This window comes from Salmo trutta, chromosome 4 (genome assembly GCF_901001165.1).
Source record: "Salmo trutta chromosome 4, fSalTru1.1, whole genome shotgun sequence".
In the NCBI taxonomy this organism is placed as follows: domain Eukaryota; kingdom Metazoa; phylum Chordata; class Actinopteri; order Salmoniformes; family Salmonidae; genus Salmo; species Salmo trutta.
The window spans coordinates 8,842,537-8,857,705 of record NC_042960.1 but is presented as its reverse complement, the minus strand read 5'-3'; the positions used below and the strand labels follow the sequence as shown (position 1 = coordinate 8,857,705).

The following is a 15,169-nucleotide window of genomic DNA, read 5'->3' as shown; positions in this document are numbered from 1 at the left end:
TCATCAAGTTGATATACTATTGCATTATGCGGTATTTTTAATAAGAGTTTAGAGGAACAGGAATTTATAGTTGAAAATGTATCTCACAGACCATTTTACTGTTTTTCTTGGCAATTAGAAACATTTTAAAATTATGTTTGAATTATGACCCTGTCTTCTGCAAAGGGGTTCTCATTTGATGTTTATCTTTTTAATATTCTGATAATGTACACATACAGTAATTTAAAGTAATACTCCCAGTAATGTAGCTATTTCCCTTTACTACCGGTGGCATATTTCTATATACATGCCTCATTAAGAGGGAAAACGTTCATGCTTAGTTTCTGTATGATGCAACGGTACAAGCTCATAGCAACCGCATTGCTTTGATCAATGTACTTGTCTCATCCTGTCCTAGTCTGGTATTTTCAGACCATTACTTACCTCTAATTTCACATGCCAGCTCTCAAAACCTTTTCATATGTGGGAGAATCAACTTCCCCAGCTGTGGCGGAGAGGGGGGAAAAAACAGAGTCGGGCTGAAATCACAACCGAGGTTTACTTTAACCTTGCTCTAATCGTACAATTAAGCTCCATTTTGTGTGTGTGTTGCACATCTCATAGTCACACATTGATTAGCATAGGCCCTTTACTGTGGTAAAGGCATCCAGTCGTGTGCTGCGGAAAATACATAGAGACAGTCCTATGTGCTTTTTGCATGTGAACTGAACAGACTTTATGGGAGTTCTGAGCCATGGGAGCACCATGAAGTCTGTTTCTCCTTTACTGTAGCTGCCTGCGTTCTCTTCTTGATGTTATCTGCTCTGAAGCCTCAAAATGGGCCTGATTGCAGTCTTTAGTAACGTCAGAGCGAATCAAACAAACTAAGGAAGTACCGTTTCCCTTAAATTAACTCCATGGAAAGAACCCAAGACCAAATGGGGGGAAAAAGACCCCATACTCACATCCCTCCATCCCCCAGTAACATGCAGAGGTAATTTTCTGGCAGTGAGAGTTCAGTGATTCATAATTTGATTGACTAAGGCGTATAGAAACAACATAAACGTCTGGGCTGCGAGGGGTCCTTGTTGGTTACCATCGGTTACCACCAAGGTCCAAGACGACAAAGTGAAATCATAACCCCCCCCCTCCTGACTCAAGCTAAATGGACACTGACATAGTCTATATAATTCATCTAAACAGCCAGTCTCTTTAGGTTAACCAAAGAAAGGGTTCCAGGAAGCCTGCGTAGGACTTTGGCAGGCGTGGTACACAAACAAACACACACACAGACACACATCTCTCAGTTGAAACAATAGCAAAGTTTGTTTGATCGTTTCCACCACATAGATGTTGAGGTGTCTGCTGACAGTCAAACCAAGATGGCTCGTGACACAATGATTCACACATGTTGAGATGAATTGTCTGATTTGTGTTGTTGAACTGTGGTCTGACTCTTACTCCCTCTGCAGTTGATTTGTTTCATGGAAAGTGTGTTCATTCAAAAATCCCTTCTTTTTTTGCTTTTTAGGATATACAATTTGAATCACTCTTAGGGAGTAAAATGGTATTATTCAGTATCAATATTAGGATATTTTTAAATGTTTTAAAATCAGTATTGTAGCATGTCACTATTTTCATACTACTTTCAAAACAATCAGAATTTATTTAAATTGATTCATTTACTTAAATGAATTCTCAGATTCTGTCCCTTGCTTAATCACTTCTTATTTGGTGAATCAGTGTTAAAAACTCCTTATTTTAATGAAGATATGCTACTATGACAGACAACAGTCTGCTCTCTGCATTCCTCCGCTGACCGTCTGTTCTGTACGACCCGAGTCAGAAACCCTGCAGGGAAAGTAGGGCGTCTGTGTGTACTAAACCGTGTCAGACACCGTAACGGGGCATTAACAGAACGTGTTTTCCTGTGTTTTGACAGAGGTCCTGAAGGTGATCGCTGCCCTGCTGAAGAACTCTCCCCTCTCCCCAGAGAGCATGGAGGTGCGCAGGGTCTTCCTGTCAGACATGAACAAACTGTTCAATAACAGCAAAGATAACAGGAGGTAAGGAACGTCTCAGCCCTGGAGTATACTACCAAGTGCACCACATTCTAGTACACTACATAGTACACTACGACAGGGTCTTCCTGTCAGACATGATCAAACTGTTCAATAACAACATATATAACAGGAGGTAAGGAACGACTCAGCCCTGGAGTGGACTACACTACAATAGACTACCACTAAACAAGAACTGGGTTCAAATAGAATTTGAAATCATTCAAATACTTTGAGGCTTTGCTTGAGCCCGCCTGGAGTGCCAGGTGGGCGGAGCTTTGCAGTTTTGAGACTATTCCATTGGTTCAGTTGCGCCAGGCAACCTCAATCAAGCTCAATCAATCCACTCTAGGGAGTATTTGAAAGGAAACAAATACTATTTGAACCCACGTCTGCACCAATATCACTTCAGTACAGTCCTCTGGTTGAGTTCAGTATGTTTTATCCTGGCATACATCCCCTGTCCGATTACATCTCCCAGTTCCTCATGCTGGCGCCATGCTGGGGCTTTACTGCAGTGAGGCCAACAAGCTTTGTCCTTTGTATGCTCAGAGTACAGGATGTTTTGAAGCTGTGTGATCATGTGTATCTGTACACTACATGAGTGTGCTGTGTATGTAGAACTGTTTTCAAATGTTTGTGTGTATGCACGCACATACAGTACTGAGTCTTCGGAGCGCTCATATCTGTGTGTGTGTTTGTGTATGTCTATCAGGAGCCTGCTGCAGTGCTCGGTGTGGCAGGATTGGCTGCTCTCTCTGTCCTTCATCAACCCCAAGAGCAGCGAGGAGCAGAAGGTCACTGAGATGGTGTACGCCATCTTCCGCATCCTGCTCTACCACGCCATCAAGTACGAGTGGGGCGGCTGGCGCGTGTGGGTGGACACCCTGTCCATCACCCACTCCAAGGTCAGAGAGCTCATTAACCCCGTCAGACGGTCAACCAAACTCTGTCTCACGGAGAGACGCAGGGCTTCTGGATGGGTTTCTATACGTCTCTGTGGATTGCCGACTCTTTCTCTTGCTCTTCCAATCTATTTGTTCTCTCTTCTCTTTTTAGCTACGTCCTTTTCTCTTTTTCATTATTTTGTGAACACACACACACACACACACACACTCTCCTCCGCTCTCATTCGCTCTCCTCTTACTTTCTCTCTCTTTCTTTAGCACTCTGAAATTAGACTCCACTCACCTCGCTGCCCTTTCTCCTACCTCAGCTTCTCCAGGGCGCTCAGCCATCAAGATCTATCTCAAGTCTCTATCCAACCAGTCAGGGGCTTCCTTGTTTAAGTTGGATCCTGACAATAATAACAGTCTCAGAGGAAATGTCCAAAGATCCCTCCTAGCCTCAATGACCCACTCATAGATGAATAGTGACTGACTAACAGAGAAGTGCCTCTCTCTCGGTGCCCATCAGATCCAGCCTGGTGGAAATCTTGCGCTGATTATGATGTGAAAACGGCAGTGTGCTGGCTTAATGGAATCACTTATTTTTCCTCTTCCATCCCTTCTAGTCGTTTATTTATGTATTGAGTTTCCCACTCTTTAGTTAAACATAAACTACCGGCTCTTCTTATTTCAGAAACTCAATTTAAAAAAGGCTGTTTAAAAATGAATTGTTGATATTGGATTACGGAGCCAGGTTCCAAGGCAGTGAAGTAATTTGGTCGGCGTCGGATTGTGGTGTGGGTGGTTTATAAAGCTTGGCAGATTGGAGGTTGGTTGAGGGAAACTAGGCTATTTTTGTGTTGAGGTGGATGTCTATGGAGTTCTGAGGATGTAGGGATGGATAAAGGCCACTAGGGGGCACAGTTACACCATTTGGCTCTGTCTCTCTCCTCAGGACTGGCTTGGTTGCACAGTATTTGCTAGACCAAAAGCTCTCGACCTCAACATTTACGTACCCCACCTCAACCCAGTCCGTGTGTATCCAACCTAAAGGTTGTAAGCGAAAAAAGAACTTTGTGTATCCACTATCATATCTGACTGAAGGATTTCTCATATCATTGCTAAGGACAGTGCTGAGTAAATATGTAGTTGTGGAGATGTGGGGGGGGGGGAAACAAAGAAAGCTACAAGATGACATCACCGCCAATTCTGGCTAGACTGTTCCAAATTATTCTGCTGCCGTTTCTGCATTTTTCGCCTTGGACTTTAAGTGGCTTATCGTGACAGTCATTTTTCAGTAATTAACTTTTTGTGATGTAATTTTGTACTAAAACTGTTCATAGACAAACGACTGGGACTATTTCACTTCAGAGTTTTACACAAGCTTAAACATCAAATCGCGAATATTGCTTTCTACACCGTAGCAGTAAATACACAGTGTCTTACTTATTCACGAGACCTTTAAAAAATGTACTTTATTTCCCTGAAAGCACACCATGAATGATTCTTCACATATTTATTGATATATTGTATATTAAAGAATAGTTTTGCAGAAACATTACCCTTTTAAATTAGCTGGGAGCGGATGCGAAGACACATGTTAAAAGTCCTAGGCTTGTCCAATTGACATCAGTCCTGTGCAGTACAAAATAAACCCAAAGAGACTGTTTATTTGTAAATAACACCTTGTGTATTTAGGGTTGTGTGTCGCCCCGAGCGTATTAATGTAGCACGTTTCACATGGCCACAATCACACGCTGTTCTGTAGTTTCACTTTACTACACTGCCATACTACACTGCCATACCAGCCGCTGTGCAAAAAAAGTGTGCGAGTGAGTAGAGGAATTGATCATTCTCTTCAGTACTGGACAGATGGTAATTGCCCTTTTCCCATAATTGCACAAGATTAATGCTCTTGCTGCCTAGCTCTGTTTACAGTGTCCCAGCACTAATCTAAAAACAGCTCCACACACACACACACACACACACACACACACACACACACACACACACACACACACACACACACACACACACACACACACACACACACACACACACACACACACAGAGTCCCATGCAGTCTTTGAATTGGGTAGGTGCGGCGGGCACTAGCCATCCAGATACATGCATTTGCTATAAAAAAAAAAAAGCTGGAGAAACTCAATTGCAATTTTATTGTCCGGTTTGATAGATTTCCTGCCACCTCTGTAGCACCAGAGCTGTTTGTCACTGTTGCTCTCTCCTCCCACGGCTGCTGTGTGTGTGTGTGTGTGTGTGTGTGTGTGTGTGTGTGTGTGTGTGTGTGTGTGTGTGTGTGTGTGTGTGTGTTTACCACTCTCTCCCTCTACCCACACACATTGTCTCCTCCTTCGCTCTGAGGTTTCTAGAAAGCCTATTCTGAACACATTGAATATTCATCCTTAGCAGCACCTCAACAATCAGAGAAACAAGGCCTCGTCAATTTAACCAGCCCACCGGGAGCATCCTGATAAATACAGACACACATTCAGAAATATCTACATACTGTATGCACACACCTTCTCCTATGCATCTAAGCCTCTATCCATTTCATTATTGATATGCAATTTGGAACACATTGTGTACGTTACGCAATTGAAAAGAAGTGCCTCTGTTCTTATGTGAATTATTATGAGAATCGCATAAATTCATTTATACATTTCCCACAAAATGAACGTTGTGTTTTTAAGTCATATGATTTGTTATTACAAGAACACTGAATCCTGTATCACTGATATATTACCTACATAATTACATGACCTCTGCCTAATGTAGTCTTCCTGCTCTTTTCAAATCTAGAATTCTGGATAAATAAGGTGATATTAAACATTCACTTATAGCCTCTTTTTAATCATAATAACCAAACCTGTACACGTCAGTGGTGGAAAAGACAGAGTTTTCATCCTGCATCAATATTTACAGTAGTTGGTTAACTGTACTACAGTATATTTAACATGGCCAGAGGGCGAGAGTGAGGGCGATAGAGGGAGATTTTCAGAAATGGCTTCCATCTTTCCTTGCCTGCCCAGACTGAGCTAAAGCAGCACTAGTCTAGATGACACCAGTTCAGGTGGCTTCCAGATGTCCCTGGATATAGTCTGCTTCAGACTCCTGAATGGTCACCTGGGCTAATATGAAATTATGTGATTGGATCACTGGGACCTGCTGGGGGACTATAGTTGCAATTGAACATGTATGACTGTCTGGCATATCCTGTGTGTGTGCAGTCAAAGGTCACGCCTGTGTGTAACTGTTGGTTGTGTGGGGTGAGTGCACATGTGTATGAAAAGTATGATGAATGCACACCTTTTCTGTATGAATGAACAAATATGTTAGTGTGTGTGTGCGCGCCCATGTGTGTACACAAATGTGTGTGTCCTTTATCTGAGCCAGAGCAGCAGCAGGCTTTGTGCCGCAGTGTGAGCAGACCAGGCAGATGTTTCTGCAGGTGGGCCTGCTGACACCACACACACACACACACACACACACACACACACACACACACACACACACACACACACACACACACACACACACACACACACGATGCCTTTCTCCCAGCTCTGCACACAAATGAGTTGGATTTGAGGAAGATTTGTAAAACAGTCATCAGTGTGTGAAGGACTCCATACCCTTCTAGCTTCAACAGTCAGCTTCTCTCTAGTATCCACCTTGTGGAAATGATGGCATCAGACATAAACAGATAAAGCGACATTAGTGCAGGTGTGCTTGTAAAGCAGAAGAAGCCAGATGGGGCTTTCAGATATAGTTCTATTTGAATCATGTCTATTTGTAGCCTTTTATTAGATCAATAGCAGCTTGTACACATTACAAACGGTGTGTTTACTCTAATGTGGATGCTAGTTCTCTACTAGCAGCAGTTCACAAGACACAAGGGAGTATGGATCCACAGTACAAAGCCTCCCAGTACTGAGACACAACATGTTGAGATGTAGCTTCTAGACTCTCTCTCTCTATTGTTCAGCCTTAATGCTGAGATGGACACATCGACAACTCCACAAAGGAGATGGAAGTACGGGACATGCAGAACATTGACCAGGGCTGCTCACATACACGGATACACACACACACACACACACACACACACACACACACACACACACACACACAAATGACGGTGTACAGGACTTCTTATAGGGTAAACTGTAGGCCTAGTGTGTGTTATATCGAAGTTCCACAGTGCTGAAGCTGAGCAGTGGGAGTTATTGGGATATCTACGTATTACCTTAGTTTCCCTAAACAAATGAGACTGTATCTGGTCCTACTTAGAACTGTCTGGTGGCCCACCTGTGGACCCTGTCCCATAGCTTGGGAACCCAACTGTGTGAGCTATAGGAGGACAATGTAACTGTCTGGCTGTCCTTCACCATGTGGTCTTAATGGACTCCCTTCTGGTTCCCAAAGACATCACCAGTCAGTGCTCTGCTCGGATTCCTGCTTCACATGATCAGGGGAAAATGATCTAGGAAAGGAGAGAGCGAGACAAAGGGAGAACAAGATAAAGAAAGAGGGAGAGGGAGAAAAAGAGAGTGAAAGGAAGAGTTCCGTCCAGTCAGGCAGGACTGCGGCAGGCAGTGCAGGCAGAGACAGACGACATTGATTTGGGAGGAGGGAGGAATTGCATTTAGCTAATTGGATTAGAGCCGCGCTGGCTTTCCCCATTTCCCCTTTGTTTTGTGGTCGCCGCCTATCTATTGATCTCAATGGGACTCCCAGGCCCTAACCTGCTATAGGGGGTTCCCCCGGACCAGTGGTGAGCCACCCAGCCTCACACCACACAGCCTGCGGTCTGGGGCCCAAACTGATCTCTGAACAGTTGTTAAATGGACTAAGAGAAGGATGGAGGACGGCTGCCAAACCCTGCATTGCATTCAGATTTCAGATTGGTCTGCATTGTGATGTCAGTTTGTATTATATTGAGTTGAAATGAGATGTCTGGATTAGAATACAGTTTGTTTACAGGTGGGGTGTTTGGAGGGATATTGAAATTTGATAACCAATTTTTTTTCAGTTTGTCATTTATTTTTGTTTATATTGCAATTTGTAAGGTTGATTTGCAGCTCTGTGATTTGGCTACAGACAGCGCGTCCAGCTAACAGCTGTCAGGTTAGAATAACCTGCACTGTTTTCCTACACTACCATAAAAATATTCCATACCCCTAACCAAGACGTGGACTAGAATTAAATTAGACCAGATTGGCTAAACTGATGCCTTGGCCACCCAGTGCTGCTGGTCTCGTATCGTAGCTCTACGCTAACCACCGTTTTAAATACCGTACAGTACTCCCATTCTAATGGTAATTCAATCTTTATAGAAACCCATTTAAGGCCAACATGCATCATTTTAATGTACTGCATCGCAGTGTGACGTTATTCCACTGACTAACCACTCCAGTGTAGTTTCCATATGGTCACACTGCTCTACTTCGAATGCAATGCAGCATGTTTTTAATTGGTAAAAAAATGCTAAATGTCAAATGAAGCAGAAACTAATGGGGGGGAGGAGAAGGCTAAGTCACTAGACTGTGATCGTTAAACCGGAGAGAAGGCCTTTACTATCGGTGCGTTTAGAAAGGCCTCTTTACTTTTCTACTCTGAGAAAACAGATATGGATTAACAATCCCAGCTAACCCAGTACCAGAAGAGTAATGACCAGCCTTGTAGCCATCTAATTTAGAACATTAATGACTAACGCCTAATTAATTACAAATAGTCAGGCTTTCTCTCTCTGTCTCTCTCTCTAAATGTTCTTAGTTAAAAGCAGTGTAGATGATCTAGTTTGGATGTATTTTCTCCCTCTTTACTCCCCCTTGGCTTTCTGTTCTCAGAGCCACAGTGGTTAATGCAGGGTCTTAGATTAGGAGAGGGATGATTTGCCGATGACACACGGACGCTGTTCAACTGGCAGACACACACTTTACAGTATCTACTAACTAATCAATGACTGCTAACATGGATGGGTGACGGTCTCTTCCTCAAATGCCACAGTAGATAATTGTTCTCTATAGACTCCCAGATGGTGAAGAGATGATACTCTGGACATGTCACTGACCCTCAGTCAATGGGGGTGGCAGGTAGCCTAGCGGTTAAGAGCGTTGGGCCAGTAACCCGAAAGGTCACTGGTTCGACTCCCCGAGCCGACTAAGTGAAAAATCTATCGACGTGCCCTTGAGCAAGGCACTTAACCCAAATTGCTCCTGTAAGTCGCTCTGGATAAGAGTGTCTGCTAAATGACTAAAATGTAAAAAATCTATTATCTATGTAGCTAAAATCTGGTCTAAAGTTTGTTGTTGGCCCCACGTGGAGCCTGTCAAACGAAACTAACACTTTGCTTTGTTTGTTTATGTTTGCAGGTGACCTTTGAGCAGCACAAGGAGAACCTGGCCCGTATGTTCCGTCAGTACCAGAGACTGGGCTCCGAGGGCGATGCGGCTGGTATCCGGACCATTTCCGGGGCCAGCCGAGACTCTGAGATTCTGGGCCAGCTCCGGACCAACAGGGATCAGGGGGAGGAGACTGCCCCCTCCACCGTGATTGAGCTCACCATTGACCCAGAGGGGGTGTCCCAGAACCAGGAGTCCCCCAACACTACCCCTCCCTCAGCAACCTCAACAGCATCTGCCTCCACCCCCAGCCCTCCAGAGAGAGAAGGAGATAGAAGTCAGAGGGGTCAAGCACCTATAACTGTGTCCAACATGCTGGCCAGAGCTGAAGAAGAGGAGAAGGAGGAACTACAGCAGGTCCAGAATCAGATCTCTGAGGATCAGAGAGGAGGTGCTGGTGACAGAGCTGAAGCTACTACACAGGAGACTGAAGCTAAACGTACTGAGGATAAAGTCAGCAGTAAGACTGTTGAGGCCATGGCTGAGACTGAGACCGCCACAGACAAGACTGATGATGCTGCAGCATCTAGCACAGCTGAAACAGACGAAGCGACCAAGCCAGAAACTGATGTCGCGAAGGTGGCTAAAACAGAAACAAGCGACGATGCTAAAACATCTGATACCGACAAAGTAGTAAGACCTCAAACGGATGGAGAGAAGGGGTCAGAAACGCACAGCTACAAAGCCACCAACGTTCTTATGTCTGAAGATTCCCTGAATGAACCCAAGGAACCGGAACTGGCAAAGCAACCGGAGGAACAGGTCTCTGCTGCGATCTCGGCTTGCCAGAAGGGCAGCGTGGCGGAGGGGTCAGCAGTCGGGGCATCTGTCCAGTCAGTCAGTGACCAGGTCCGACCCAGCTCCACCGACGACAGCATGGAGGAATCCTCTTTTGTCTCTGCCGCTGGTGGAGAGGAGCAAGAAAAGGAGACAGAGGAGGGGAAGACAGAGGAGGGGAAGACAGAGGAGGGGAAGACAGAGGAGGGGAAGACAGAGGAGGTGAAGACAGAGGAGGTTGTAGTTGAGGAGGAGAAGATGGAAGAGGTTAATGCAGAGGAGATCAAGACGGAGGAGGTTAAAACTGAAAAGAAGAAGGAAGAGGAGAGTGTTGCTGAGGTCACAAAGTCAGCAGTGGAAAGTCAAGAGACACCACCTGCTTCTGTTCCTGAGGAGAGTCAGACACAACCCCCTCAAATGGAGGAGATTGACCTTGACCCGTCAGCACCAGGCACCCTCCCCACCAACACAGAGCCAGCACAGCAGCCTTTAGAGTCCACAACATCGCCCCTTACAGCCCTGGAGGCTATACTACCAACACCAGCAGCAGTAGGGGCCACTGTCTCTAAATCTGACACCTCACAGGCTGTAGCACCAACAGAGGCCCCCAGCACCAAGGCGTTCCAGCCAGAAGCCCCACAGGCCTCAGGGGCCAGAGAGGCCCCCAGCACCAGGACTGATACCTCTCCGAAGGTAGCCTCTGCTACAGCTGTGGAGGCAGGGAAAGACAGTGCAGCAGAGGGCCCTGGCTCTGCCACCAAGACCAAAGAGATCCACATTGCCAGGCTGGATGTGTCCAGTGTGGCCTCAGACACAGAGAGACTGGAGCTAAAGGAGACCTCAACACCTGTATGTCATCACTGCTCTCATCTATTTACTGGTCTTAACATGTATTTACATGTATATTGTGTCTTTCACGATAAGTGCTTTATAATGTACAGTATGTACGTGGGTATGGCTATATGGCTAAAGCTAATCCTGTTTATATTTATATGGCTAATACTAAAGCCAAAGCTAATCCTGTTTATATTTATATGGCTAATGCTAAAGCCAAAGCTAATCCTGTTTATATTTATATGGCTAATACTAAAGCCAAAGCTAATCCTGTTTATATTTATATGGCTAATGCTAAAGCCAAAGCTAATCTTGTTTATATTTATACGGCTAATGCTAAAGCCAAAGCTAATCCTGTTTATATTTATATGGCTAAAGCCAAAGCTAATCCTGTTTATATATATTTATATATATATTTATATATATATATATATATATATATATATATGGCTAATGCTAATGCTGCTGCTAACCGTCTTGAGTGCTGTACCACAGGAAGTTCCTCAGGGCGACGCTGCTGCAGCCGGTGCCTCAGGAGGCCAGGCCAGAGAGAGCAGCTCCTCCGCTCGCTCCACCATGTTCCGTATTCCAGAGTTCCGTTGGTCTCACATGCACCAGCGCCTGCTCACAGACCTGCTCTTCTCCATCGAGACTGACGTGCAGATGTGGAGGAGGTAAAGGAGGGGAATTGGCTGAAATACATGGAGAATTGCGTAGCATTTTGATCTGATTTCTAACACCAGAAGGAATGGTTGCAGGACAGGCGACTTTCCAACTCACTAACTTACAACAGAAAATACAGTCTATCCTGCAAACATTCTAATATCTAGGTCGTTGCTGTAAATGAGAATGTGCTCTCAGTCAACATGTAAAATAAGGGTTGAAAAAAACTGAGAGGTTTAAACAGAATAGATACAGAGCCTTCAGAAAGTATTCACACCCCTTGACTTTTTCCACATTGTGTTGTGTTACAGCCTGAATTTAAAATGGAGATTTTGTGTCACTGGCCTTCACACAATATCCCATAATGTCAAACTGGATTTTTTTTAAAAACAGATGAATAAATTATGAAAAGCTGAAACATATTGAGTCAATGGGTGTTCAACCCCTTTGTCATGGCAAGAATAAATAAGACCGGGAGTAAAAATGTGCTTAATAAGTCACATAATAAGTTGCATGGACTCACTCTGTGTGCAATAATAGTATTTAACATGATTTTTTGACTACCTAATATATGTACTCCGGACATACAATTATCTGTAAGGCCCCTCACTCAAGCAGTGAATGAGAGACATTGAGTCCAATGATGACTTTAAAACAGTTACAGAGTTTAATGGCTGTGATAGGTGAAAACTGAGGATGGATCAACAACATTGTAGTTACTCCACAATACTAACCTAGTTGACAGAGTGAAAAGAAGGAAGCCTGTACAGAACACAAATGTTCCAAAACAGGCATCCTGTTTGCAACAAGGCACTAAAGTAATTCTGCAAAAAATGTGCTAAAGTAATTCACTTTGGGGGGGGGGGGGTTCAGGTTAAAAATAAACAGAATGGAGCTAAGCACTGGTAAAATCCTAGAGGAAAACCTGGTTCAGTCTGCTTTCCACCAGACCCTGGGAGATGAATTCACCTTTCAGCAGGACAATAACCTAAAACACAAGGCCAAATATACAGTCGTGGCCAAAAGTTTTGAGAATGACACAAATATTAATTTCCACAATGTCTGCTGCTTCAGTTTGTATGATGGAAATTTGCATATACTCCAGAATGTTATGAAGAATGATCAGATGAATTGCAATTAATTGCAAAGTCCCTCTTTGCCATGCAAATGAACTGAATCTCCAAAAAACATTTCCACTGCATTTCAGCCCTGCCACAAAAGGACCAGCTGACGTCGTGTCAGTGATTCTTTCGTTAGTGTGTGTTGACGAGGAGTGTTGACGAGGACAAGGCTGGAGATCACTCTGTCATGCTGATTGAGTTTGAATAACAGACTGGAAGCTTCAAAAGGAGGGTGGTGCTTGGTATCATTGTTCTTCCTCTGTCAAACATGGTTACTTGCAAGGAAACACGTGCCGTCATCATTGCTTTGCACAAAAAGGGCTTCACATGCAAGGATATTGCTGCCAGTAAGATTGCACCTAAATCAACCATTTATCGGATCATCAAGATCTTCAAGGAGAGCGGTTCAATTGTTGTGAAGAAGGCTTCAAGGGCGCCCAAGAAAGTCCAGCAAGCGCCAGGACCGTCTCCTAAAGTTGATTCAGCTGCGGGATTGGGGCACCGCCAGTTCAGAGCTTGCTCAGGAATGGCAGCAGGCAGGTGTGAGTGCATCTGCACGCACAGTGAGGCAAAGACTTTTGGAGGATGGCCTGGTGTCAAGAAGGGCAGCAAAGAAGCCACTTCTCTCCAGGAAAAACATCAGGGACAGACTGATATTCTGCAAAAGGTACAGGGATTGGACTGCTGAGGACTGGGGTAGACAAGTTGAGCGCTACCATCAGTCCTGTGTCATGCCAATAGTAAAGCATCCTGAGACCATTCATGTGTGGGGTTGCTTCTCAGCCAAGGGAGTGGGCTCACTCACAATTTTGCCTAAGAACACAGCCATGAATAAAGAACGGTACCAACACATCCTCCGAGAGCAACTTCTCCCAACCATCCAGGAACAGTTTGGTGACGAACAATGCCCTTTCCAGCATTATTGATTATGCAAGAATGGGCTGCCATCAGTCAGGATGTGGCCCAGAAGTTACTTGACAGCATGTCAGGGCGGATTGCAGAGGCCTTGAAAAAGAAGGGTCAACACTGCAAATATTGACTCTTTGCATCAACTTCATGTAATTGTCAATATAAGCCTTTGACACTTATGAAATGCTTGTAATTATACTTCAGTATTCCATAGTAACATCTGACAAAAATATCTAAAGACACTGAAGCAGCAAACTTTGTGGAAAATAATATTTGTGTCATTCTCAAAACTTTTGGCCACGACTGTACACTGGAGTTGTTTACCAAGATGACATTGAATGTTACAGTTTTGACTTGACTTGGAAATGGTTGTCTAGCAATGATCAACAACCAACTTGACGGAGTTTGAATAATTTTGAAAAGAATAATGGGCAAATGTTGTACAATCCAGGTGTGCAAAGCTCTTAGAGACTTACCCAGAAAGACTCACGACTGTAATCGCTGCCAAAGGTGCTTCTAGAAAGTGTTGACAAGGGAGTGTAAATACTTATGTAAATGAGATATTTCTGTATTTCATTTTCAATAAATTAGGAAACATTTCTAAAAACATGTTTTCACTTTGTCTTTATGGGATATTGTCTCTAGATGGGTGAGGGGAAAAAATATTTAATCAATTTTGAATTCAGGCTGTAACACAACAAAATGTGGAATATGTCAAGGGGTATGAATACTTTCTGAAGGCACTGAAGGCATTGATTGTGTTGTACATTGATTCAATGGTTATAATGTTTAGCTTCTATGTACCTCCGTGTAATTTATGCCTGTCTCCTCTCTCCCAGTCACTCCACTAAGACGGTGATGGACTTTGTGAACAGCAGTGAGAATGTGGTGTTTGTCCACAACACAGTGCACCTCATCTCTCAGGTGGTGGACAACCTCATCATGGCCTGTGGAGGCATCCTGCCCCTGCTTTCCGCTGCCACATCCTCCTCAGTGAGTGTCTGTCCTGTCTGTCTGTCCTGTCTGTCTGTCCTGTCTGTCTGTCCTGTCTGTCTGTCCTGTCTGTCTGTCTGTCTGTCTGTCTGTCTGTCTGTCTGTCTGTCTGTCTGTCTGTCTGTCGTGTGTATGGCCACCGACAGGAGGTTATCCCTGTCCATCCATCCCCGTTGACCTTTCTCCAATCACATTAGACTACAGTTGGCCAGTGCTAACATGGTTAGTGTGTTTTTGTACTGTCTGACCCCAGTGACAGTAGCACTCCAGTATAACATAAACCCTGATGGACCTGTGGGCCTCTGTCTGTTCTCCTCTCCATACCACTCCCTTTACCATTTACACTGGAAACAATGTCCAGTATGCACTGATGGCTGTGGCTACAGCAGGGGTCAATTCCATCATAATTTGATTCAGAGACGGGATTGAATTCAATGAGGATTTAATCTGATTGAAATCTAAAATGGACAGAGTGGAAATTGAATTGACAAGATGATGTTGCTCTGCAGACGTTGAACCAT

The 15,169-nt window shown here is 44.2% G+C and overlaps 1 protein-coding gene across 1 annotated transcript in view; it reads left to right on the top strand.

Annotated features, from left to right (window-relative positions):
• LOC115191800 (lipopolysaccharide-responsive and beige-like anchor protein) overlaps window positions 1-15,169 on the top strand; it is a gene marked incomplete in the record, with an annotated part of 272,883 nt that overhangs the window by 69,848 nt on the left and 187,866 nt on the right. The window contains 5 exon segments of the mRNA XM_029749734.1: window positions 1,922-2,045; window positions 2,755-2,947; window positions 9,322-10,977; window positions 11,458-11,636; window positions 14,495-14,648. Of these exon segments, the coding sequence (XP_029605594.1) occupies window positions 1,922-2,045; window positions 2,755-2,947; window positions 9,322-10,977; window positions 11,458-11,636; window positions 14,495-14,648 (2,306 nt within the window).